The 24,872-nt window shown below is 36.5% G+C and overlaps 2 protein-coding genes across 5 annotated transcripts in view; one reads left to right on the forward strand and one right to left on the reverse strand.

The window, feature by feature from the left end:
* Sacs (sacsin molecular chaperone) overlaps positions 1–24,872 on the forward strand; it is a 148,138-nt gene that overhangs the window by 101,474 nt on the left and 21,792 nt on the right. The window lies entirely within an intron of this gene.
* Positions 1–24,872, reverse strand: part of Sgcg (sarcoglycan gamma) — a 108,119-nt gene that overhangs the window by 4,240 nt on the left and 79,007 nt on the right. For all 3 annotated transcript variants that reach the window (XM_078015693.1, XM_021734739.3, XM_005337584.5), the window contains 2 exons: positions 17,695–17,814; positions 7,100–7,172 (listed from right to left, as the gene is read on the reverse strand). In XM_078015693.1, the coding sequence (XP_077871819.1) occupies positions 7,100–7,172; positions 17,695–17,814 (193 nt within the window). The remainder of the gene's footprint in view (positions 1–7,099; positions 7,173–17,694; positions 17,815–24,872) is intronic.

Here is a 24,872-nt window from a genome sequence, read left to right on the forward strand (position 1 = left end):
AAGATCAACACATGCATTGGGCACATGTTTGGCCTAGGTTTTCTTTCTCCTTCCTTTTTTCTTTCTTTCCTCCCTTCTTCCTCTTTCCTCCCTTGTTCCCTCTCTCCTCCCTCGCTCTTTCTCTTCTCCCTCCCTCCCTCCCTTCCTTTCTTTAACTTAGAAAGATGGCAGGGCAGATGAAAAGATTTCTTTTGGAACAAGACTGAAGTGATTAAAGTGAATAGAAGAGAGTTGGCCTCAGCTGGCTTTGTTTTAGCAAAATTTATTACAATCGGATACAGGAATATACAATTCAGAAAATTTTTTATTTGCCTCTACCTGGAGAAAAATAAATTTCCACCAGATGGCACAATGTGATCACTGGAATATTTTTTTCAGCTGTTTAGCCCAAAAGTTTGAAAAGCTCAGTTCACGCTAATGTGTCAAGATCAGCGAGAGGGGGCTGGGGTTGTGGATCAGTGGTAAAGCACTTGCCTAGCACATGTGAGGCCCTAGGTTCCATCCTGAGCACCACATAAAAAATGAATAAACAAATAAAGGTAATGTGTCCATCTACAACAACAACAACAAAAAATGTTTAAAAAAATCAGTGAGAGGGACAATAGACAGATATGCAATTCAAAATTCTTTGCAATGTAAGGTAGGACTGGATGGGAATAGGGTTAGGAAGGAGAGAGAAAGAGGTATGGTTTAAGGAGAAATGCCTTAAGAATGAATTTGCTTTTAAATTAATATTAATTTGATAAATGGATTTTTTTTTTTTTTGATGCTGGGGTTCCAACTCAGGGCCTCAAACATGCTAGGTAAACGCTGTACCACTGAGCTACTCTTGGTAGAGGGTTTTTTTTTTTAAAATATATTTTAAATTTTTTTACTTATAGATTCACATGATATCTTTATTTTGTTTATTTATGTTTTTTTGTTTATTTATTTTTATGTGGTGCTGAGAATTGAACCCAGTGCCTCACACGTGCTAGGCAAGTGCTCTGCCACCGAGCCAACAACCCCAGCCCCTTGGTAGAATTTTAAATCAGATGGATACTACCTTTGGTTGGAGAATTATTTACCCATCACTATGATAGAAGACAGATTTCATTTTTGTACCTATATCAGAGCGTATAAAAATTTTACTTCTCCCACATTTTGAAATCTTGAATATGAGAAAACCCTTAAAAGACATTTATGGAATTTATTGGTCATATTAGGTTAGGCTCCACTTATGGGGAAACGCTTTGGTGTATCTAAATGTACTTGCTCTGGGGGCTGGGGTTGTGGCTTAAGCGGTAGCGCGCTCGCCTGGCATGCGCGGGGCTCTGGGTTCGATCCTCAGCACCACATACCAATAAAATAAAGATGTTGTGTCCACTGAAAACTAAAAAATAAATATTAAAACAAATTTCTCTCTCTCTCTCTCTTTAAAAAAAAAATGTACTTTCTCTGGTCCAGCTTGCTAGTTTGACCTCTGCTAACTGCCTACACTTTTCCTGTCTGGGTGGAAGGGAAGGAAGGAAGAACACATAGGCAACTCTGAGAGGCCTGGCTCATTTAAGCAACCCATGCGTGCCCTAGGAGGTCCCAGTGAAGTTGAATGTTTCCAAGACCAGTTACTAATTAACAGCAATGAGTTCAAAATGACCATGTACTACTGCATAGGTGGAAAGATGTGATACCTTTTCTCACCATCAAAAACGGTCCCAGCCAACACTCCTCCTCCCATAGACAGGTTCACAAGAGAGAAGCATAACAGATGTGTTTAATCCAATGGCACGGGTTCATTCCAGAGGGGTGTCCCAAGACCCAGGGAGACCTGTCTGTTGTGCTTAGGTGTAATGAAGAATGGACAGCCATGTAGAAACGTGGCTGAGTGACAGAGTGTGATGCAGTGGTCACAGAGTGTACTTATACAAACTAAGATGACAATGGCCTCAGCAGGTGATATAAGCTTTTCTCCCCCACCTTTTGTATTAGTGCATTATAGCTGTTCAGAATGGTGGGATTTGTTGTTACATATTCGTGCATGCACATGATGTAATAATAGAATTTGGCTAATATCACTCCCCAGCACTTCCCCCTCCCTCCCTTACTAGGTGATATGACCTTATGGGACCACCACCACATACACAGCCTATTCTTGACAGAAATATCCTAATGACTGTTAAGAACTATATCCATATGCTTATATGTACATCTGTGTGTGTGTATTTATTTTTTCTATATCAAATATTTTTGTCACTTCACAGCAGTTTTGTTCTCAGAACATAAGACCTTGACTTTGCTTTCAGAATTTGACTTACTCTCTTCTTGTTAATTCTTCTTGTTAATTCTCTGTCTGTGAAAGAGAAGTTGGCTTTGGGAGACTTCACAGTTGATTAGTATCACACACACACACACACACAAACACACACACACACACACACCAATTGGTATGATTTACTTCTAATACAGATGAGTTTTCAATTGTGCTCGTTTTTAAGTAAAAATAAATAGAATTCAGTAATTTCCCAAAGCTTTGTTGATATTCATTCATTCATGAGACTGCCCCAACACAAAGACATGATGAGAGTTTGAGGAGGTGGAAATGCTAATCACGCTGATTATGTGTCTAGAACATGGCTAGTCAATCATGTATGACTTTAATATGTATTCCTTATGTCATGTAGTGCCATTCAATAAAAGGGCAAAAGTTATGGGAAAATATGGATGATATTTGCTTTAAAACATTTCAGACTTAGATTAAGCCCAAATTTTGTAAATATGATAGAGACCAGGAAGCACAAATACAATTATGATAATAAAACAGATTTTATTTGGGGGAGGGAGAACTTCATGGGTCTATCAATGGCTGAATGCCAAGTGGGTAGTTAAAAGGAGGCTGAATCCTGGCATCTGTGCCTTCATTTTGTATCAGTCTCCTTCGCCTTAAACTATGAGTCAGATTCCTGCTCAGTTCTGCATGAGGACGTGTTAATCACTTAAGGAGTACCTAAAACCTGGTAGTCCTAAATTTTTTCCTAATCTATCTCACCCCCCTTCAAGTGAAAGACATCAAGATATGAGTAACTACGTTATTTTCAAGATTTGCAGGGTCATTTATCTGCCAGCTTTTACGACGTTCTGTCACAGAGCCCCTGGAGTGGCACCTATACTGGTGACATATAATTTATTGATTCCAGTCATTGCTCTTTTTAAAATTTATTTTTATTTTTTTATTGGTTGTTCAAAACATTACAATGCTGTTGACATATCATATTTCATACATTTGATTCAAGTGGGTTATGAACTCCCATTTTTACCATCTGCCCCATCTACTGTAATTCATTTCTCTCTCTTGTTTTTTTTGTTTTTTTGGGGGGGAGGGGAATGGAGGGGAGGGGTATAGGAAGGGGATAGGAAAGGTAGCAGAATACAACAGTCACTAGTATGGCAGTATGTATAAACGTGGATATGTAACCAATGTGAATCTGCAATCTGTATACGTGGTAAAAATGGGAGTTCATAACCCACTTGAATCAAATGTATGAAATATGGTGTGTCAAGAGCTTTGTAATGCTTTGACTGGCTCTAGCTCAGTGGTTCCTTTGACACAGAATTTACAACCAGTCATTGCTCTTAACCTGCAGTCATCTTGGATTCCAGAATAACAGAGCCCGGTAGACCACCATGATGAGAGTACCACCCCACAAAAGAGAGCAGTTTCCCACAACAGGAACTGAGACTGCCCCAACACAAAGACATGATGAGTGCTTAAGGAGGTGGAAATGCCAATCACGCTGACATGAACATTCTTCACTGTGTATATATATATGAATTGAATTATCACATTGGACCCCACAACTAAATATCATTAAAAGAAATAATTGCAGTGGAAATACTACAAATATTTCAAAATTCTTGTCATTTCCACATACTTTATACATCAGTTATTTAATGAATTCATGTTTAGTTTTTGAACCATGCTTATTTTTTTTCATTATGTCTTTACTAGTGACACCTAATTTAATTGATTATACTGGTGACATATGATTTAATTGATTCTAGACATAGGACTGCTGGGGATGACTCTATTGGACACAACTGTTTCATAGGACCAGGACTTAGGAGTTATCTCAACTCAGGCTTTTCATGCACACTGAGCTGTCGCTTGGCATCTCAATCCATGTATCCCCATTAGAGTCCCAGCCCCTAGTCTCTGGGATTTCCCAAGGGTACCTTGGTTTAGCTTCCCATCTGCTCTGACCATGAGCTTCTTCTTTATTACTGGGACCCGGGAAATATTCTTTTTTGTTTCTAGTTGAGTTTAATGTCTGTAAAATCTGATTAAATAAGCGTCAGTATTTACAAGTATTTGCAAAAGCGCAAATGTTTCCATGTTTGATCATTTATTTATCTGATGAAGACTCTGTAGTAGACATTATTCCCAGAAGTTTACACATACTAACTTGGTTGACATCACATCCCTATGTGGTTGCAGAGGATTTAAATGCTTTCTTCCCTGGGATGTCATTTCCCATCACCCTGGGAGATTTTATGTTCATCCTTCTGTACCCTTACTATAATTTGCACTTTTATCAGAGCAACTAATTAAACTCTCAAATTTGTATTCATGTTTTTTTACCAAATTGATTGTTAAATCACTAAGATAAAAAACAATGTCTTTGATTCCATACAACGAGGACTTATTATAGATTCTGGTATATAAATATTTCAATATATTTTTGCTGATGTTTTTGAAAAGAATAAATTATATTATGTATGAATGAAAGCCAGCTTTAAAGTAACATCAGAGTTTCTATTTACCTGTGAATGATTTCTCCACAGGTCATATAAATCTAGCTTCCATACAAGTTGTTCATTTTTTATTCAAGAAAATAATAACTATCTTCTTTCTATGACTAACATTGAGCAAACAAACTTTAAATTGTAATAAATCCATATATTTCAGAAACCTATTTATAAATGCAGTGTGATCTAAACCTTCCAAAAATCATATTAAATATTTTCTTAGGTCAATTAGGATATTTTGGGATCTTTTTCAGCTACTCATGCAGGAATAGTAATGCAACTGGATGCAGAAATAAAAAAGTGAAACAGTTTAAGAGTTTGCAGAAGAAAATATGACCATCATACAATCAATCATGGAAAACTGATAATAAATAAAAGAACAAATCTCAAGGGTCTATTTGGGTGCTGGGCACAGTAATTAGGATATACATGGACTCTAGAACTGGATCTGAATTTGAACTATGGAACAACTACATCTTTAGTTTTGTAACTTAGAACATGGTACTACCTTGATCTATTTTCTTCCTTTACAAAATGGGGATAATATTGTTTACATTTTGAGGCTGGGTTGATGATTAAATGAGATACATTATGTGAAAGCCCCAGGCATAGTTACTGGCAGTCACAGGCATTCAATAAATTAGTTAATACCTTCCATTCTTACCAATGCCTCAAGTAATTCCTTGCAACATCAAGGAATACTCAAGTAATTCCTGAGTATTTGCTCAGTCTCTTTGGTTATAACACTTGGATTATATAATTTTATGTATCACCTTTTAGAAAGCAATGGGATATTCTTTTGTCTTCTTTCTAAATAAGAGTGTGGTAAAAGCTAGCAGGTTTATGTCCTAATGGGAAAACATAGAGGAATTAATTTTGAGAGCTACATATTTTAACATTTATTTAAAAAAGTGCTTTAACATCTCCAAAAGTTGTATTATTTTGCTATTTCAAAATAGTGTTGATGGGATTACTTTTAAAGATATTGAATGATTTTCCTGTCTTCAGAAAGTAAAATATTTTCTTCCCTAACTATAATAGTTCTTTAATATCAGTCTTATGGTCCTTTATAAAAATTAATGAACGTTGGAGTACTTTAATTATAGCCGCATTTTATTTTTATGTTACAAATGTTCTGTAAGGGATATGATAAATTGAAGTTCTATTTGCCTTTAATATTGATTTCAATATTAAATAAAAGGAAAAAGTTTGAATTTCCTAACTCCTATTAGTGTAATACCTATTTAGTATAATAACAATAATAAAAATGATGGGGATTAGTATTAAATATTTAAAATACCAATTGGATGAAAAAAACCATCTCAAAAAATTAGTTTGACCAAGGCTACCTGGGTGGTCCATGTAAAGCTGGGATCCCTACTGTACCTTGTTTTCCCTATTATACATAACAGATTATAATAAGCTAATTGTCCTGTATATACTTCAACTTTTAAAAGTGATTTACAGTGATATATTGGACTTAAAGATCATTTATTTTAAAGGCTATTATTTGGTTTTTGATATAAAACACATATATCATTGGAATCGACATTACCATGTGACAGTCAGTAGTCTGGGAGAGGAGAAATACACACTGGCACACAGATTCTGAAGGCGAGGAAAAAAATCAAAGTAAACTCACATTTTTAAGAATGCCTTTGGCAAATTTCAAAGTCCATGTATGGGCACCATTCTCTTCCACTAAAAGGAAGAGAAAAGATTTTGCCTTGGTTGCAGATGGTGTTGAGATGGATGGTATAGCAAGAGAGGCCCTCCAGCCACTTGGAACAACTTGTGAGAAAGTATGGGTGGAGGGCATGGCAGCCACTCAAGTCTGGGAGGGCACAGAAGGAGGAGACAGCTGCCAGGCACAGCCTAGAGCACAAAAGGCCATGAGTACCCCCTGCAGGGCTTTTAAATTTTCCTATGGTTGAAGCAGAATCGATAAAGTAGTTTTAAATAGTTTGCAATGAGCAAAGTCACTCTGATACCAATGTGAAGGGCCACTGGAGAGGAACAGGCTGGAGGGAGGAGTAGGCTGTTGGAATAGCACAGAGCCTGAGTCAAAGCAGTGGGGACAGGGAGAGTAAAGAGGCCTGGAACTCAGAGAATAAGAGTCGTGTGTCATCAATAGAAAGTTTGTCTTGTTTTGGAGTTCAATTAATAATGACTGGTTAAGTGCAAAAAGTCAATGAAAACAAAGTCAACTAATGCAGTAAGAAATAATCTGGTAACAACTGCTGACATATTATTGCACCACATACCCAGTCATCTTCTGTAAGAGTTTGTTTAAATTGGAAAAAAAAAAAAATCTTACCTAAGGTCTTGAAATGGGTCGGCTCTGACAAGGGGTGTCTCCACCGAGTGTTCAAAAAGAGCTCCTTCAGGCCCTGAAAAAAACAAAACAAAACAAAGATGTGTTCAGAACCAAAGCAAAATTAAGTGGCATCAAAGAAATAAAACTTTCATTCGACACAGGTTGAGCATCCCTAATCTGGAAATCCAAAATACTCCAAAATCTGAAACTTTTTGAGCACTGACATTGGTGTCACAAGTGGAAATGTCTACACTGGACCTTATGTGAGAGGTCACATGCAAATCATATAATGTTACCTTCAGGCTATGTGTTTAAGGAGTATATGAAACAAACAAACAAAAAAAATGTGTCTTCAGACTTGCTCCCATCCCCCAGATTTCTCATCATGTATTAAATTTTTTTTAAAAAATCTGAAACATTTCTGGGCCCAAGCACTTTGGATAAGGGACACTCAATCTGTAGATTTTGTTGTTTGTTGCTAAATTTGTACAGATGTTTCAGTCACAGAAAAAAAAAAAAAGGCACAACTTCTTCTTTACTTTTCTAGACTACAACAACATTCTATCAACGAAATGTGATTTTCAAAGTGATTCAAAATCAGTGGGTTTATTTTTAAACTAGAGTACGGTACCTGTATCAAAATGAAAAGAAATAATTCCTGTTAAAAAATGCATTTGCATTTATGTTGTAGGCAACGATAAGTTAACTGTCTAGATTTTATGTTTAAAAGTTGTGTTGTGCATTTATTTCTAATGCATAGAATAATTTAAAAATTAAATATTCAAAATAGACCTGCTAATTTCTAGCAATTGGTACATTACCATTTTCATTAGTTTAAGAACTAATTGCATGCCAGACATTCTGTCATTTGGGTGCAGAGATAGACAGTTAAAAATGACACACTGTTATGTCCTAATTTGTTTAATACTTGAGCCTTATGAAGTAGATAATATTTTCTCAACAAGGAAACTGAGGAACAGAGAGGTTAATTTGCTTTCCTAGGTTAAGACAGTTAAATGCAGAGTTGTAATTTGAATTTAAAGCCCACATTTTAATCTATAAGCTGTTGGATTTCTCATACAAAAATAAACTATAGATGTTTGATAGAAAGCAATGTGCCAGGAGCAAAGTGCAGCACAGTTATTTGGGTGTTCATTGGCAGGGAAGAATTACTTTACAAGAGCTGGAAAGACTTGATATGAAAAAAAACATTTAGTCTGAATCTTAAAGGGCATGGACATTTAAGAATGTCTGTAGCTCATGGGCAAGGACTGCAAGATAAACTGTAATCTGGGGCAGGAAAGTGTCATGAGTACACATCATGGAAATGTAAAAGATCCAAGATGTAAATGCAACTTCATTGTTCATCTAAAATATTTCTCCTCTTGAATTTTATGGATAGACATGTCTGCATGCACCTGTCATGATTTACCTTGGTGGCAGGAGCCTGGCTCAGGCCCTAACCCTAGTTCAGGCCCTGCCCATCTCAGGCCTCCTCTGGTTTAGGCCCCTCCCTGTTCTTAGGCTGCTGCTGTAGTTCACAAGTAATTTATATCTCCCTCTTGATTCCACAGGGATCTCAGAACCCATCCTCACATGGTACAGACTTTCTTCTATAGGAAACCCTGCAACAATTAAAATGTTTATTTTCTAATCTATCATTGTACTGGTTTTGATATTGGGCATTCAAAAACAAATGTGTTTGTGAAAGTTTCCTGGACTAGGTTGGGAAATTATCCTGGGCTAAAGGTCTCAGCAGCAGCCCTTGCTAATTTAACGATTCCTAATACCTTCACTTTTCTTTTTGCTATGATGAGGACCAAACCCAGGGCCTTACACATGTTAGGCAAGCACTCTATCACTGAGCTACACTCCCAGCCCCCAAAACCTTCATGTTTTCTCCACAATAGTACTAACTATATTAGCTTTGTTATTATAATTACTATTTTCTTTGTGATTTTACTTAAATGTGAAGACATGACAAAATATCACATTGAAAGCTCTCATTTAAGAAATAATAGCTTATGGTACATAAGTAAAAGAGATTTAAATCAGCACAAAATGAAATTTTTAAATTACAACCAAATTTAGTAGCATGATTTACATAAAAACTAGCATCAGCTAAAATAAAGGAACACATAAATGAAGGTTAATGGTTCATGAAAATTATAATTAATGCAAATTATATTCAGATGAGAAACAGATCCCAGTATATTCTATAACAAGTCACATCTCTTTAAACTACCACTTAAGCAAACCTAAATGATAATGGGGACCATTATGTAAAGTAAGGCTATACTAAGCATTGGAGTTTCCACAATGAATTGTGCCAATCAAATTTTATAGTACAACGTTTAGTTCGCCTGAGTGTAGACAACATTTTGTGTTTGGTGGAGGCAGAAAATAATTTAACTCAGTAATTTGTATGATATTTGTACATCCTCTTTATTTTTTTTCTTTCCTCTGCTTCTTCTGATTTGCAAGATATAAAAGAAAAAGTAAAGAACACCACAAATCAATCATTAGGCAGAGATTTGCTTAGTTTTATATGAGAAGCAGATTTTTGTGTGGTTTAAATATCATCGTTGAGACATGAACAGTGCTTTGTTATGAGAGACCTAGGATGAGCTTTACAAATACAGATGGTCCCCAACTTAGGATGGTTCTTTGTATAATTGTTTAAATTTATGCTGGTGTGAAAGCAATATTCATTCGGTAAAATCAGTACTTGAATTTTGATCTTCCTAGAATCATGATACGTGGCCCCATGCTCTCTTGAGATGTTGGGCAGTGGCAATAAGCTGCAGCTTCTGGTCAGGCCTGTGATCACACGGTTACTGTGTGTAAAATAGGCTGGATGTTAGATGATGTGGACCAGCTGTAGACTCATTTAATTGTTCTGATCACTTTTCAGGTAAGCTAAATTAATCTGGGAAGCTTGGTAGGTTAGATGCTTTGAAAACATTTAATTTGCAATATTTCCAACTTATGATGGGTTTATTGGAATATATTGTAAGTCAAGGAGCACATATAATTCAAAAAATAATTTCTTTCCATAACTAAGTAATAGAAATGAAAGGAATATGGACCTTAAACTCTTATGTCATTTTTATCTATTTTTATATAAACAAAAAAGAAGTGTCAAAACATTTTAATCTCTACAAAAATATACCCTTTGTAAAACCAAACTGGAAACTGTAGTGTATTTCAATTGCACAAGCAATTTTTTTCCTGGAGTGGGGATTGAACTCAAGGCTTTGTCTACCACTGATCTACACCCTCAGGCCATTTTTATTTGAGGATAGCTTCAATTCTTTTCCCCCTAAAAGCTGAAATTATTCAGTGTCAGTGGCACTATTTTTACAAAGAAATATAACTCAATAATCGGTTTTTACATACATTGCTTTGAAATTTAAAATTTTCGTTACTTCTGATATGATCATGATTAGTGATCTTGTCACATGATGGTAATGTACATATAGGCAGATATACAACCTTTAAATAAGAGCAGCAGTTTCTCTATCACTGAAATTGTAAATGCCCCCATTATATGATCTTAATTATGTCATTACCATTTAGCCTCAAAGTATATATACTCCTCAGAACCTATTTGCATATAATAAAATGAATTTCCTTGCATGACTTCATAAAATGATTCTCAATAAGTGGCTTTTCATCGTCAGTGTAAATATATTTCCTTTATTTTTGCACTCCAATTTCAATATTCCCAAACAAAATTTTGATTAAAAATATAATTGGCAAAACACTTGTTCCTTGTAGAAAATAAAACACATTTATTTGAGATCATATAACCTAAATTTTATGTAGGAAAAAGAATTCTACAATAAGATAGATGACATTAATTAACCCATGCATTAAAGTAATCCTCTTTAAAATGTGTATTGTTAATTCTGGAAAGTACAACCTAAAATGAAAAAAAAAGTACAAAAGACAAATCCTTGTCTTTATAATGCTAACTTCTTAATTTTTTAAAAGAATATGTCACCAAGATTAGACATGATAGATGGTCTGGTCATTTCTACAGGGAAGTCGTAGTATCTATATAACATCATTCTTCTCTTCTGGATTCTAGAACATTTTATGATAAATGACACTCATGTGGAGCTTTGTATGTAGTAAGACTGTGGTAGAAGATGTTTTGAAATGGTGGTGAAAGCAGGTGAATCATTCATGTAATAGTGTCCAGCAATCAGGGTCAGAACCCAACTGGGGGGGGAAATGGCTCCTGTTTGCTCCATTCCTCCCAACATGCTGCTATTTCTAGGTTCTTTCAGTTACAGGGAAAAAAACAACCACCCAGAATTTACTATTAATAATTCTATTCAAATAGTAGGTAATATCCACTCAGATTTTTGTATCTAAACTGATAACTATTGAGGTTCATGCCACATATTCACTGAACACTTCATGGACTGATACCGGCTTTTCAATTGAAACAAAATAATACCATTGCCCACCTTAGTGCCAAACTTCCACATAAAAGCTCTACTACCTCCCATTCTACTCACATTATAACCATTTCAGCCATCTCTGGCCTTTCATAAAAATGCTCTTGTCAAGATAGCAGTGACTTCCATGATGACATACCCAAGGATAGTTTCTGTCATTTTCTTTTGGTTCCACATTCTGGGAGCATGGGCTCTACTGGTACCAGGAACACGGCTACCAAGATGTCCCTTCCACCACACTGTCTCCCCTTTTCACCCCCCGACCCCCCTAGGCTCTCTTCTTTATGGCCTCTAATGTCGGCATTTTTTTAGAGCTCAATTGGTGCAGGCAGCTCCTTTGTATCTCCAGCCTCGACTTTTGCTCTGAGCAATAACTAGATCACATACCCAATAGCTACAAAACTGACACATCCACGTGGCTGTTTCACAAGTATCTTCAACTTACATACCTAAAATATGAAAAGTTAATGCCTTCTGCTGTGCAAATGTATTCTTCTCCTCAGGCTTAGCCATTTTCCAGAGAGTAATGCCATTATCCAACAAAAAACATCATCTTCAATTCTCTCCTGGGTTATATGCCACCCATTTGATCTACTGACAAGCTCTACATGTCAGATCTTAATTTGGAGGAATTCACTTCCCTCTGTACCACTGCTACCATCTAGGCAGATCACCATCATGGATTGTTTGTACTACAATTAATGTCATCCTGTCTTAATGCTTTGCCTTCAAACAATCTATCCACCCTTGCAATGATTAGATTGATCTTAAAATGTATGATAACTCAAGGGGTATGCTATTCAAAACAGTTCAATGTTTTTTCATTGCATTTGAACAAATCCCACCTCTCTATAATGACCAACAAGTCCTTCCATGATCTGATCCCTTTCTGTCTCCCCTCACATCAGGCTTTTTCAAACTCAAACTCCATATGATTAAAACATAAAGACCATGAAATAATTATTACATAGATAAACTCTAATAAAGAAGTTATCAAAATGAATATGAATGTCTTAAAACTGATTTAGATTGGGTTCACAAAATAAAATCAAGCTAAATGCCACTTACAAGAGAAATGCAAGCACTGAAGATGAGGAGAATTCTAGGCTGGAAGTATAACTTAGTGACCATTTCACCACTGAGGTCTTCTCATAGATATTTAGATGGAAGTAATTACAGAGGAAGGTGATGCTTGGAGCTGATAGAACCATTTTGCATTCACAGAGGAATATCAAAGTAGTTCCCCAGAGAAAAACATGGAATCAATAAATTACTCAGCCAGGAGCTACCCAAACTTCTTGAGGCAACGTATGGCCTTATAGTTTGAGCCTTTTTTAATTGGGTCCTGTGGCAGGAAGTTCATCAGCTGTCCACAGGCTGCATCTCAAAGTTTCTGGTTATCTTGGATATGGGCTTGAAGGATATGGTGATCTTTAAGAACCTTCCAGATGTCTGTCTTCATGTCTCTTTATGGGACCGGGACCTATCCATGCTTATTTTCACTTCTTCAGCCGTTGAAATCTTCCTTCTGTAGGTCTGCTTTTGTTAGTTGTAAAGAATTTGTGGGAGACTCCAGCATTTCTACAGGATCTCTCTGACTTAATGTAATCCTGCTCATCTGCTCAGAAAGACATAAGGAAGTTGCACTGGACCTATCACTAGAGCTTATTAGTGGTGGGAATTGGATACTATTACAGGACCTTCTTATTTTAAACTTTACTGTTGAGGAACAGAATCAGCCTACCAAATTATTATCAAGGTGCTAAAAAATACATTTGGGTAGCCTAACAATTTATCATCTGGCTGAAGTCATTTATGGCAATGATATGGAATATTTCCTTTTGAAGACAAAATTTTGATGTTATTCCTAGAATATGCTCTGTAACTGGGGTTAGGAAGAGAAGCACACTAACTTGGTCACTTGGCAGCCAATTCTATTTTGAAGTGGGGATGAAGCCTAGGTTAATCCAACTGAGCTGGCGAAAGTATTTAATTTTCTCTATACATCTTACTATTCTGTATTTATGTATCTTACTATTCTGTAGTTTCCTAGTTGACTAAGTCTATGGCAGGTATTTACGAATTAACAAGGAGTTTCATCTTTTGCTTTGGTATTACTTGAATAACAGAGACAAATACAATGGCAAGAAAATGTTTCTGAGTCCAGTGAGGATTTACTATGAGTTAGAAGTTCAGAGCGCACTGTGTTAAATTTAGAGCACTTCACCCCTCCCTTGCAACCCCATGCTGAGAGCAGCTGTACCAATGAGAAAAGTGAAGCAAAGTGTTCCATTTCCTTTCCCAGCCCCCACAGTGAGACTTTCTCTCCTCTCCTACTGCTCCTCTTTCCTTGGCTGTCACCTGTTGCTACTTTTGCGGATCTGAGAAAAATCCAAAGGCTACTTAGATACAATCCACTTAAATAAGGATCAAACTCTCAGAGGAAGTAGTGGAGAAAAGTTTTTGTATGAGTTTATCTTGAGGGACTTGAGTTCATAAAAGCATTCTATTATACTGAACAAAACTTAGTCATAATTGTAGGGACTGTGAAATTACATAAGTAAAAAAAAATCCAGTTTTGTTTTGTTTGGTGCTATTTCCCACCATAGTTGGAATGGCATGAAGGATGCATTTTTTTTCTATTTCTGTGCTACTAATTATGACAAACTTAGCTGCTAGAAACCATGCCCATTTGTTAGCCCCAGGTCCTGTAAGTCCCAGGTTCTACTCAATGGGTTTGGCTGGGTTTTAAGCTTGGGGTCTCTCTGGGTGGCAGCTGGAAAATGATCCCACCTGGAGGCTCCAGGCACGAGGCTGCTTCTCAGCTCATTTAGGTAGTTGGCAGAACTCAGTTCCCTGTGGTTGTAGGGCAGAGACTCTGTTTCCTTGCTGTCTGCCCTGGTCCTCTTTCAGCTTCCAGAGCCACAATTTCCTTGACACAGAGCCCCTTCCGTTTCCTGAACAGCAGAGCAATGAATCCTGCTTGCTCTTGAATCTCTCCAGCTCTCCCTTACTATCTAACGTTGGCAGAAAAACAATAATAGCCACATGGAGAGCGCCATTGGTCATCTCAAGGGTGAATATCAATCTGCAACATTAAAATGATCACTCCTGGAAGTAGTGCCTGTCAGGTCGTCATCCTTGTGGTTGATTCGTACCTACTTCTTCAGGGCTGGCAAGTCTAACTTTCCAGTTCTTCTTTAGTTGGCGGTTTTGTCAGTGATCACATCATTTCTACTCCATGTTTGACTTCCTAGAACCCTGCATCTTAATGTGACAATCAGTTTCTGTGGGATGCTACACAACATCCTACTATATTAGTGATCTGTGGATACTGATGTTTGTAGTGTGAAGCACTGAGGGAAAGTACTCACTCAAGGTCACATGCCTACTCACTGGAGCAGCTAGGATTGGACTCAGTCTGACCCTTAAAAAGTTAACCATTGATATTTTTTTTTTTACCGATTATCTATTAATATCCATTCGTGCTCTACATTCTGCACAGAATGATAACCGTTATTTTTTCTTCTGATAAACTCGTACCCATCATTCTAGAACTTCTTTTTCCTTGGGAAATATTTTCTGACCCAGTTTGTCTCTCTTCCCATTACATCCTGGAAGAACTGACTCCTTTCTCTGGGTTGCTCCCAAATTCCTTTTTCCAGGCATCCTTTATTGCGCTTAACACAATATATCCAACAAGTTAACTCGTGTTTCCATCTCCCCAGCCCCAATCTAAGCACTGTTTACAATAGAATTTAGCTTAATTAGTAAACACTAAACAAATGCTAATGACTTCCAGAAAAACATTATAGATTTAGGGTAGACCAGAGATTCTCGGCTGGGGTTGATTTAACTCCCCTTCTCCCTGAAGTTTTTGGCAGTGAATTGAAACATTTTTGGTTGTCATAAATGATGCAGTGAAGATGCTATTGGTATCTAGTATATAGGAGCTAAGAAACATTCTGCTGTTAAACATCCTGCAATGCTCAGAACTGTCCCCTTATCCACACCAAAAGCACCATCCAACTTGGAATGTTAATATTGTTATTGTTGAGAAAGGCTGAGCTACACAATACATAGAGAGTCAGACATCGGAGAGAAACAAGAAAAGTCAGAAATGTGGAATTTCTTGGTTTTCTTTAATAACAGGGGAAGCCAAGAACATATTGTTGAGCTGAGAAGAGGTAAGATCTGGTCACCCAGGTTGCCAAGGCAACAAGAACTTCATATTAGTATAATATCATAATGACAAGGAAGTTACACAGTTGGTAAAGTGGGGGTATATCTGTTCTAGTTTGCCTCACTGGAAAAAAACTGAGGATTTGGGGGAGAATTTTCTGCCTTGGACCAAAAAAAGAAATAAAGAAGAAGAAGGCTTTGATTTATTTATTTTTAAAGGATAACTTGAGCGTGTCTTCTAGAAAATGTCTACGTGTTGCTGACCTGTTGCTTTTTCCATTGACTCTGATCAAATTAGCATAGGGCAGTGGTTCTCAGAGTGTGGTCCCTGAAACTACAGGACCAGCATCATCTAAAGTGTGTTCAAACTGCAGATTCTCAAAACCATTCCAGACCTACTGAATCAGAAACTCTGGGGATGAATATAATAAATATGAGTATAATATAACAAAACATCAAGGTGGTTTTGGTGCATGCATGCCGGTAATAAATAATATAGTTGCTCTCAGTTTTTCTCATCTGTTCCACTAATGATGTTATAGCCTGGCATGAACTCTGGGCCAGGGAAAGTTGACTTTCCTAATTCTCTGTGAATGATGGCTTGGGGCTGAGGCAGTGTAAGCTGATATGTAGATTGTTTTTCCTGTGGATTCTATTGCTCTGTTCTGCAGTAATACTCTCCCCAGAACTCTGTTCTCCTTTGCACACATCAATCCATGTGATTCAGCAGTAATAGAAGAATAAAGATACTGTTAACAACCCACTCATAAAAGTGAGGAAACAGCCAACAAAGACAAAATAATTTCTTGAGGTCATGTAGCTAGTAGTTTTTGAGGTAGGAAGAGATTCTAGATCTGCAAAGGCTATATTTCTTATATAGAAGCTCCTTGATTTGTGAGGAGTTATATCCCAGTAAACCATTCATAAATAAAAATATTTCAGTCAATACTATTAGCATATAGTGAACATCATAGTGTAGCAACAGAGTACACAGTGTCAGTTGATCGTCCTCGTGATCATGTGGCTAGCTGGGAGCTCTGGTTATTGTGCCGCTCAGCATCACTAGAGAGGATCCGACTGCACACTGCTTCCCGGGGAGAGAAGTGGGACTTCAACCCAATATGTATTGCTTTCACCCCATCATAAAACTGAAAGCCTGTAAGTAGAACTGTGTAGGTCAGCGACATCTGTACCGGGCAATAATCAATTTCCTTTAATACTCTTTCTAGTGTCATTCATTTTGTAATATCAGAGACATTAATGCCTAGAAAATACTGCAATATTACATAATACTGTATTAGGGCTGGGTCTACTTTCTAGGTCAGAAACATCTCGTTTTCATTTGAGAGTCTGGTAATATTAATAAGAGAATAATGTTGCTATTGGTTTTCAGAATGAGCCAGAAAAGTATGGAATAGATTCAATAAGTATCTGATTGTTTATGCCTTCTACTCTTTACAGAAGTTTAGCAAGTGAATTTAGAATATGTCCTGAAAAACAATCTTTTCATTAAATTTCATCTTTTTGTTAAATGTGAGTACTATGAGAACTTATTCTACCTTTTATTCACCAAAAGTGTTTTCTTTCCTTTTTCTTTTTTTGTAGAAATGTAGGAAATCCAAATACCTGATATAATGAGAATAAAATTAACCTGAAAACCAGATAATCAAATTATACGAATGTTAGAGGAATATATGATAAGCCTTTGGGTTACACCAATTGGAAAGAGAGAAAGGGTAAAGTGTGGTGGAAGCCAGGAGGGGGAAGAGATTTTACTCTCCTAGGAGAGGATAACAAGAATTTCAAAAGTTATGCCACCAAGAGAAGTTAACAGATTCGAACTACGTTTTCTTATCTAATAAAGAGTCCAGAATAAAGTTGCCAAAAATACAAATGCAGAAGTGCATTCCATGAGATATTGTCTTTCTCAAGGTTACTACATACCAGTCACCCGAAGTTTATCTGTGCCAACCACAACTTCCTTTTCATCAACAGTAAAGAGTGGCTTTCCATCTTTGGAGTTGATCTGAAACTGCTGACTCTGGACTTCTACCATTTTAGGACCTGAAGGATCAATTAAAACAGTTTATTATAAAGTATTTACCATAGGCAATGTTGAAATCCTTATGTTTTACATATGCGATGTCATCCATTACCAAGTAACTAAACATTTAGGATTTGCTATCAATAGTTTTATTGATTCTGTGACTAAGGTTTGTAAGTCTTAAGCTTAAATCTATAATTAAAATTAATTTGTCAAGCACATGCTAATCAATATCAAATAATTCATGACAATCTAAAGGTTTTTTGTTCATATTTATAACATTATAATATGATTCTTCTACTCGTAATTAAATTTGTATTTTTATTAACCAGCTGAGGGCTTTGTATTCTCAAGTGCAAGATTTGTGAAAGACCATCTTACAAACTGCTCACTTGAGGGGACCAAGTTCACTCAGAAGACAGTCAACCTCAACTCTCTCCTTTGCCATCATTCTCAGAAGAGGGCCTGCCCTGCTCCAAACACTGCCATGCAAGAACTCCCTTGCATTTTTGCCCTTCTTCTGCTCTTAGGAAATTTTTGTCTTTTTCACGCCCTCTTTCTTTTCTGGTCCACTTTTCCTCCAACCTCAATCCCTTCACCTGGCTCTAGACCCACCAACTTCCAGCTCATTAATTTATTCCACAGATGACTAATTGGAGCCCACTGTGTGCTGGACACAGGAGACACTGTGCCCTCTGGGATGTATTCCCTTATATTCATTTTTTTTTTACCCCTCTCATGCCTATGCTCAACTGTGAATGAACCCTGTGTGTGAGTGTGTGTGTGGTGTGTGTGTGTGTGTGTGTGTGTGTGTATTTCCCAATTTCTGTGCTTCCAGTCTCTCCAACCCAGGTAGTACCATGGATCCTCTCTAGAACACAGTTTTATTATTTGCTTAAGAAACTGTAAGAATCCTCCAGTTATTTTATGCCTTCTTCATATTCTTGTCTATAAAAGGTAAGTTTATTGAGCAAGTATATTATATCTTATAAACTTTTTGTGTGTTCTCATGTCCTTCATAGTATTTATGAATATTTGGGGGTAGAAATGAAGTAAATCATTTAACTTAATGTATTAATTAGTCTTAGACATGATCACCAGAGTATTTTTATATAATTTTATTAATTCCTACTTCAAAACTCTCCAGTAATAAATAATAAATAAATGGTTTTGATAAGAGAAGTAGTTTTAATTGAAAACTCATTTCCCCCTGTCTCCTGTTTTTTAAGGAAGCCTGATAATTGAATGTATTTTTCCTGCTCTAAGACTCATGGCCAGTATTTCTCATATCTTGGTCACTGATATATGTCTTACATATTTATTATATGAGGATGGATTTGTATTAAATGATAAATACAAACTTATCTGTTATGAAATCAAGGAAAGAACTGTAATAATTTACCCATTACAAGTTCACAGTTTTGGTTTTCAGAAGTTCTTATGACAACTCTAGGAAGTTCTGTTGAATGTCAGGGATTAAATTTAATTGATTAATATTTTTCTGAAATAATAATTTTCTATACATTGATAAATACCCATCAAATGAATCTAGCTGCTTATTATTTGAATAGCAAAACCATATAAACCCTTACTCAAAGAAAATGCAAGAAAGTTAATCTATTCCATTCAACTCATTTATTGCATACTTTTAAAGATCCCATGCTAAGAACTGTATAGATGAATAAGAAGTAACTCATGAATAAGAAGTAACTCATGACCTGTAGGAGTTCCTAGGCCACTAAAGAGAAAAGCATTAAGCCTAATGTCAGGACAGTCCGCTAAGTGCTGTGATACAAGCATGGGCAGTGTTTGATAAGGGCCTTGACAAGGAATGCATCTTCCATCTTCTGAGATCAGAAACGGCCTCCAGGAAAAGATGAAGTCTGAGCTGACCTTGAAGGAGTGAGGAAAGGGCACTGTAGTAGGAGGAACTGCAAAGGCATTTGGGAAAATAAAGTTTCATCTCCATTTCATTAAAGAAAATGTTGGCATCAAATGTTTAAATTTAAATGTTTTCCACTTCAGAAAAAAAACTACTGTTCTCCAAGTGATAATAAACCCATGATTACTGAGTTTGTAATTAATCTTGTACCTTTCACTACCTTTCTACCATTTTTATGAACTCATTGGGTATTGATTAGATCTGGGCAAGTAATCATCTTTTGCAGAGAGATCTTAAGAAATAAAATTCTACCTTGTTGATAAAAATGACTATTAGTATAATATTTTTAATGGAAGACTTATACAAATGAAGAAAAGTTAATGGTTTTATGATCCGATTAATTTTAGTGAAAATTCTTCCTCAACATCCAAAATGCTTCATTAGCAAACATTTTCCCCCTCACAACATCTTTACTAAGATATCATCATTGAAAAACAAATATTAGAAAGTCCTTTAAAAAAAGAAATGTGTATTCTGTTGCTGCAAATATGGCATTATAAAGTACTGGACAAAACTATGATAAAGTTTGCTCTCTACTTTTTTGGTGTAGTCTTGTATTATTTCATTTCACTTTATGTCTGACATTTATGATCCTTTAAAATAACCCAATAAAGTGAAATGAAATAGAACCAGCCTTGAGAATTCTTTGAGCAGACAAAACCAGTTGATCCATGCAAGTGAAAAATAACTTATACTACTTTTTGTTAATGTATCTGACAATCATAAACACAATTTAAGTGGCTTTCCAAAAAGGGTGAAAGATGATCACTTGTAACCATCCTCTGCCATCTGGAAACCCGCCTCATAATAGTCCAGCATTGTATAAGGTCTAACATCTTCACTGTTGCTCTAAATACTTAAGCCAGCCTGTAAGACCAGCTTCTGAGCTTACTCTTATCACTTCCTGGTTGGACAACTGTTTTTCATATGCACAATGCGCCTTTTAAACTTGATCTGATTTATTTTTGACACCTGTTTAGCCTGACCCAATTCTTGAGGCCAGTCCATTATATCCCTGCAATGTGAACTTGTGGACCCACATTGACTAGGCAGATGCTTCCAAGCTGTTCACAGGAATTGCCTTGGAAGAATTCCCTTTCCTTGTTCCTGACTTGCTTTGTTGAAGTTTGACCATCTGTCTTTGTTGCAAAATCTTGGCTCTGTTTCTCATTCCTGATTCTCACTATGACTATAAATACCTCTAAAGGCCATGGCTCAGACCTGCTCCTGAAACTTTTTCCACTTTGGACCACCTTGGATAGGTCACCTTGCCTCGTCTCATCTTTGGAGTCCTATTCCAAGTTTAAACTCAGTTCATCCCATCATTCCTCCATTTATTACAAATATTTATTGACTGTCTACTAAATCCATAATAGTAGCCTGAATTAAGAATTGTGGCATTAGCTGGATGAAAAAAAAACATGTTCAATATTTGAGTATTGTTTAATCATATTATTATATACACGAATTCCTTGCAACATTACAGAGCCATTCAAATAATGCCATGAAGATGTTTTATTAAATTGGAAAATGATGAATTTCTGGGTAGCTGAAGACAGTGGTGGCTCTGCAATAATCAACTTCCCCAAAATCTTCTCCCCAAACTATAAGGAATAGCTTTCCCAGCTATAAAAATCCTACACAGACCACACCCTCAGCAGGATTTGAAGAGAAGCTGAAAAATAATGGAATCTAAGGAGAAAAATGTCCAAGTGCCAGGACCACAGCTGCAGAAATTCTTGCACCATTCTGGCCCATTACAGGCTTCCTGGGAGCCTGGGAGCCCTGAGAAGCCTATGGGGAAAGCAGAGGAGCTGCATTTGTGAAGGGCTTACAAGGGATGGGCAACGTAACTACAGAAATGGATGCAAAATAGAGCTGGGATAGAACTTGTGATATCAAGGTGCAATTCAAGTCAAAAGCATTAAACATGACAAAAAGGACACTTTCAATGCTAAGATCAAGTGGATTAAAAAATAAGGAGATACAAGGTCTAAAAGCATTATCATCAAAGCAACTCTCACAGATGTATATTGGAGAATGAATATATTGAAAGTACTTTAAGAAGCAAGTTTAATTCTGATATACCTAAACAAGAAAAAGATAGCACAAGGGAAACTATAAACTACTATTATTCATGAATGTACAGCATTTGAAATGGTACCATAAGGAAATAGAATCTAACATTACATTAAGAAAGTAATAGATCGTGACTAAGTGAGATTCATTCCAGGAATGCAAGATGGGTTATATAAGGAAATGATTAATATCATAATTAATATCATATATAGTTAGTAATTCTAATAACAACAAATCACATTATCCCCATAGATGTTGGAAAAGTCTTTGCAAAATTCAACACACATTCATGATAAAAATCATTCAAGAAAATAAGCAGTGAGAGATGCTTTCTTAACATGGTGAAGTATATGTACCTTAACCTTAAGGACAATATCTTATTTAATATAGAAAAGTGCCAAGGTCTTGGCTGGGCACAAGATCACGAGCCACCACACAGCTTTGTAGGTTCAAACAGCAATTCTTTATTCCCGAACTCACACCGGCCTCTACACACGTTCTGGGGAAATCCCAGTTCTGCCCGCACAATTCACGTCCCAAAAACTTTCTCAATTCCACGAGAACTCAACAAGAACTCAGGCCGAAGGAACGCCCTATTCCCAGCAGCAATAAACTTAAACCTGGAACTTCCCTAAACCCAAATTGTCTTAAACCCGGATACTTCCTAAAACCTGCAGGATACACCTTAATCCTGGATCCACCCTGGTCCTTGAGCAGGGTCACCTTTCTCAAAGACACATGCAATGTCCATTTAACATGGGGTATACTGGCAAGGAAATTTCGATGCATCATTCCTACTTGGCAATGGCCCTCAGCAGAAAAGCTAAAAGCATTTCCACTAAGAGTGGGAAGGCAAGGATATCCATTATGTTCATTACTTCTCAACATTGGACTTACTATAGTTCTGATGTTGAGTGTCCGCTAAAGGTCCAATATAAAGGCTTGTCACCATGCTGGTGGTATAGGGACATTCTGGGGAACCTTTGAAAAGTGGGATCTAGTGGGAGGTCCTTAGGTCATGGAGACCTGATCTCTTGGTCTCTCTGCTTTCTGGTTCAAAAGTGAATGCTCACTCCAACATGCACTCCCACCATAATGTACCACCTTCACCACAGGCCTAGTCCAACAAGGCTGCCTGATCTTGGACTTGAACCTTCAGAACCATGAGTAAAAATAAATCTCTTTTTACTTCATAAGTATCCTCTGGCAGGTATTTCATTATAGTAATGGAAAACTGACTAACACAGTAATAGAGGTATTAGTCAATGCAACTAACAAAGTAAATCAACTAGAGGCATATGATTGAACAGGAAAGAAAAACTACCTCTCACTGGCAGGTGATATGATAGTACATCTGGTAAACCCCAAAGATCTTGTCAAAAACAACTAAAACAAATTTTTAAACTTAACAAAGTAGCAGGATATAAGAATCAGCATACTTTTTTTTCACTTCCCATTATTTATTTTTTATTGCTATAATTATTCTACTTTATTAGTACTTATTCTTTTTTCACATTTTTATTGGTACATTATAGTTGTACATAAGGATGGAATTTGTTGTTACATATTAATACATGCAAACAATATGGCAATATAATTTGACCTCTATCACTCTCCAGCATTTCTCCCCTCCTTCCCTGCCTCCCACACCTCGGTCCCTTTCCTCTACTGATCTGCCTTTGATTTTTAGGAGACCCATCCCCACCTTTTTTTTCCCTTTTTCCTCTCTAGTTTTGACAGATGAGAGAAAACACATGACTCTTGACCTTCTGAGTTTGACTTATTTTGCTTAACACGATGGTCTTTAATTCCATCCATTTTCCTGCAAATGCCATAATTTCATTTTTCTTTTTGGCTGAATAAAACTTCATTGTGTATTTATACCACATTTTCTTTATCCATTCATCCATTTATGGACACCTAGGCTGGTTCCATATTTGGCTATAGTGAATTGCGCTATTATAAACATGGGTATGCATGTATCACTGTGGTAAGAAGACTTTAATTCAATACTGAGGAGTGATACAGCTGGATCATATGGTTGTTCCATGCCTAGTCTTTTGAGAAACATCCTTACTGATTCCCATAGTGGTAGTACAGTCCCACCAACAGTGTAAAAGTGTTCCTTTCTCTTCATATCCTCTCTAGCATTTATTATTATTTGCATTCTTGATGACTGCCATTCTGACTGATATGAAATGAAATCTCAGTGTAATTTTGATTTGCATTTTCCTAATTGCTAATGATGTTGAACATTTTCCCCCATGCATTTATTGGCCATTTGTATTTCTTCTTTTGAGAGACGTCTATTCAATTCATTTGCCCATTTATTCGTTTTTTTTTTTTTTTGGTGACAAGTTTTTTTGAGCTCTGGATACATTCTAAATATTAATCCTCTGCCAAAGAGTAGCTTGCAAAGATTTTCTCCCATTATGTAACTTTTTTCTTCACATTTCTAATTGTTTCCTTTAGCATACCTTTTAAACAAATGGTGTTGGGATAATTGGCCAGGGCTTCCTGCATGCTAGGCAAGAGCTCTGCCACTGAGCCATATCCCGAGCCCAATAATTCCAAAATAAGTGAAAACACATTCTATTGGTGAGGCTGTAAAGAGACAGGCATCCTCTTACATTGCTTTTGCAGAATGCCTGCATTGCCACAAACTTCTAGAGGGAAATTTGGCAAAACCTGACAAAAGTAAGAATACACATATTATCAATCCCACTTCTAGCTACCTTGAAGATTGCCTCTAAGAAAACAAAATACTTATGCAATGGGCATACTTAGTGGCAATATTTATAATCAAAAATATTGATACCTGCATATATGAGTGGATGATTGAACAACTATAAGATATCTGTACAATGGAGTACTAGGAAACTATTAAAAAAAACAATGAGGGAGAATCTATGAATTGATATAGTAATTTCCAGGACATACTGTTAAATAAAAAAAGTAAAGCATAAAAACGTTATCTATTGCATACTACCTTTCATGTAAGTATGAAGGGGATATACGAAAATACACATGGACCTGCTCATTTTTACAAAGAAAGGG

Source organism: Ictidomys tridecemlineatus, chromosome 6 (assembly GCF_052094955.1).
Source record: "Ictidomys tridecemlineatus isolate mIctTri1 chromosome 6, mIctTri1.hap1, whole genome shotgun sequence".
NCBI classification, from domain to species: Eukaryota; Metazoa; Chordata; class Mammalia; order Rodentia; family Sciuridae; genus Ictidomys; species Ictidomys tridecemlineatus.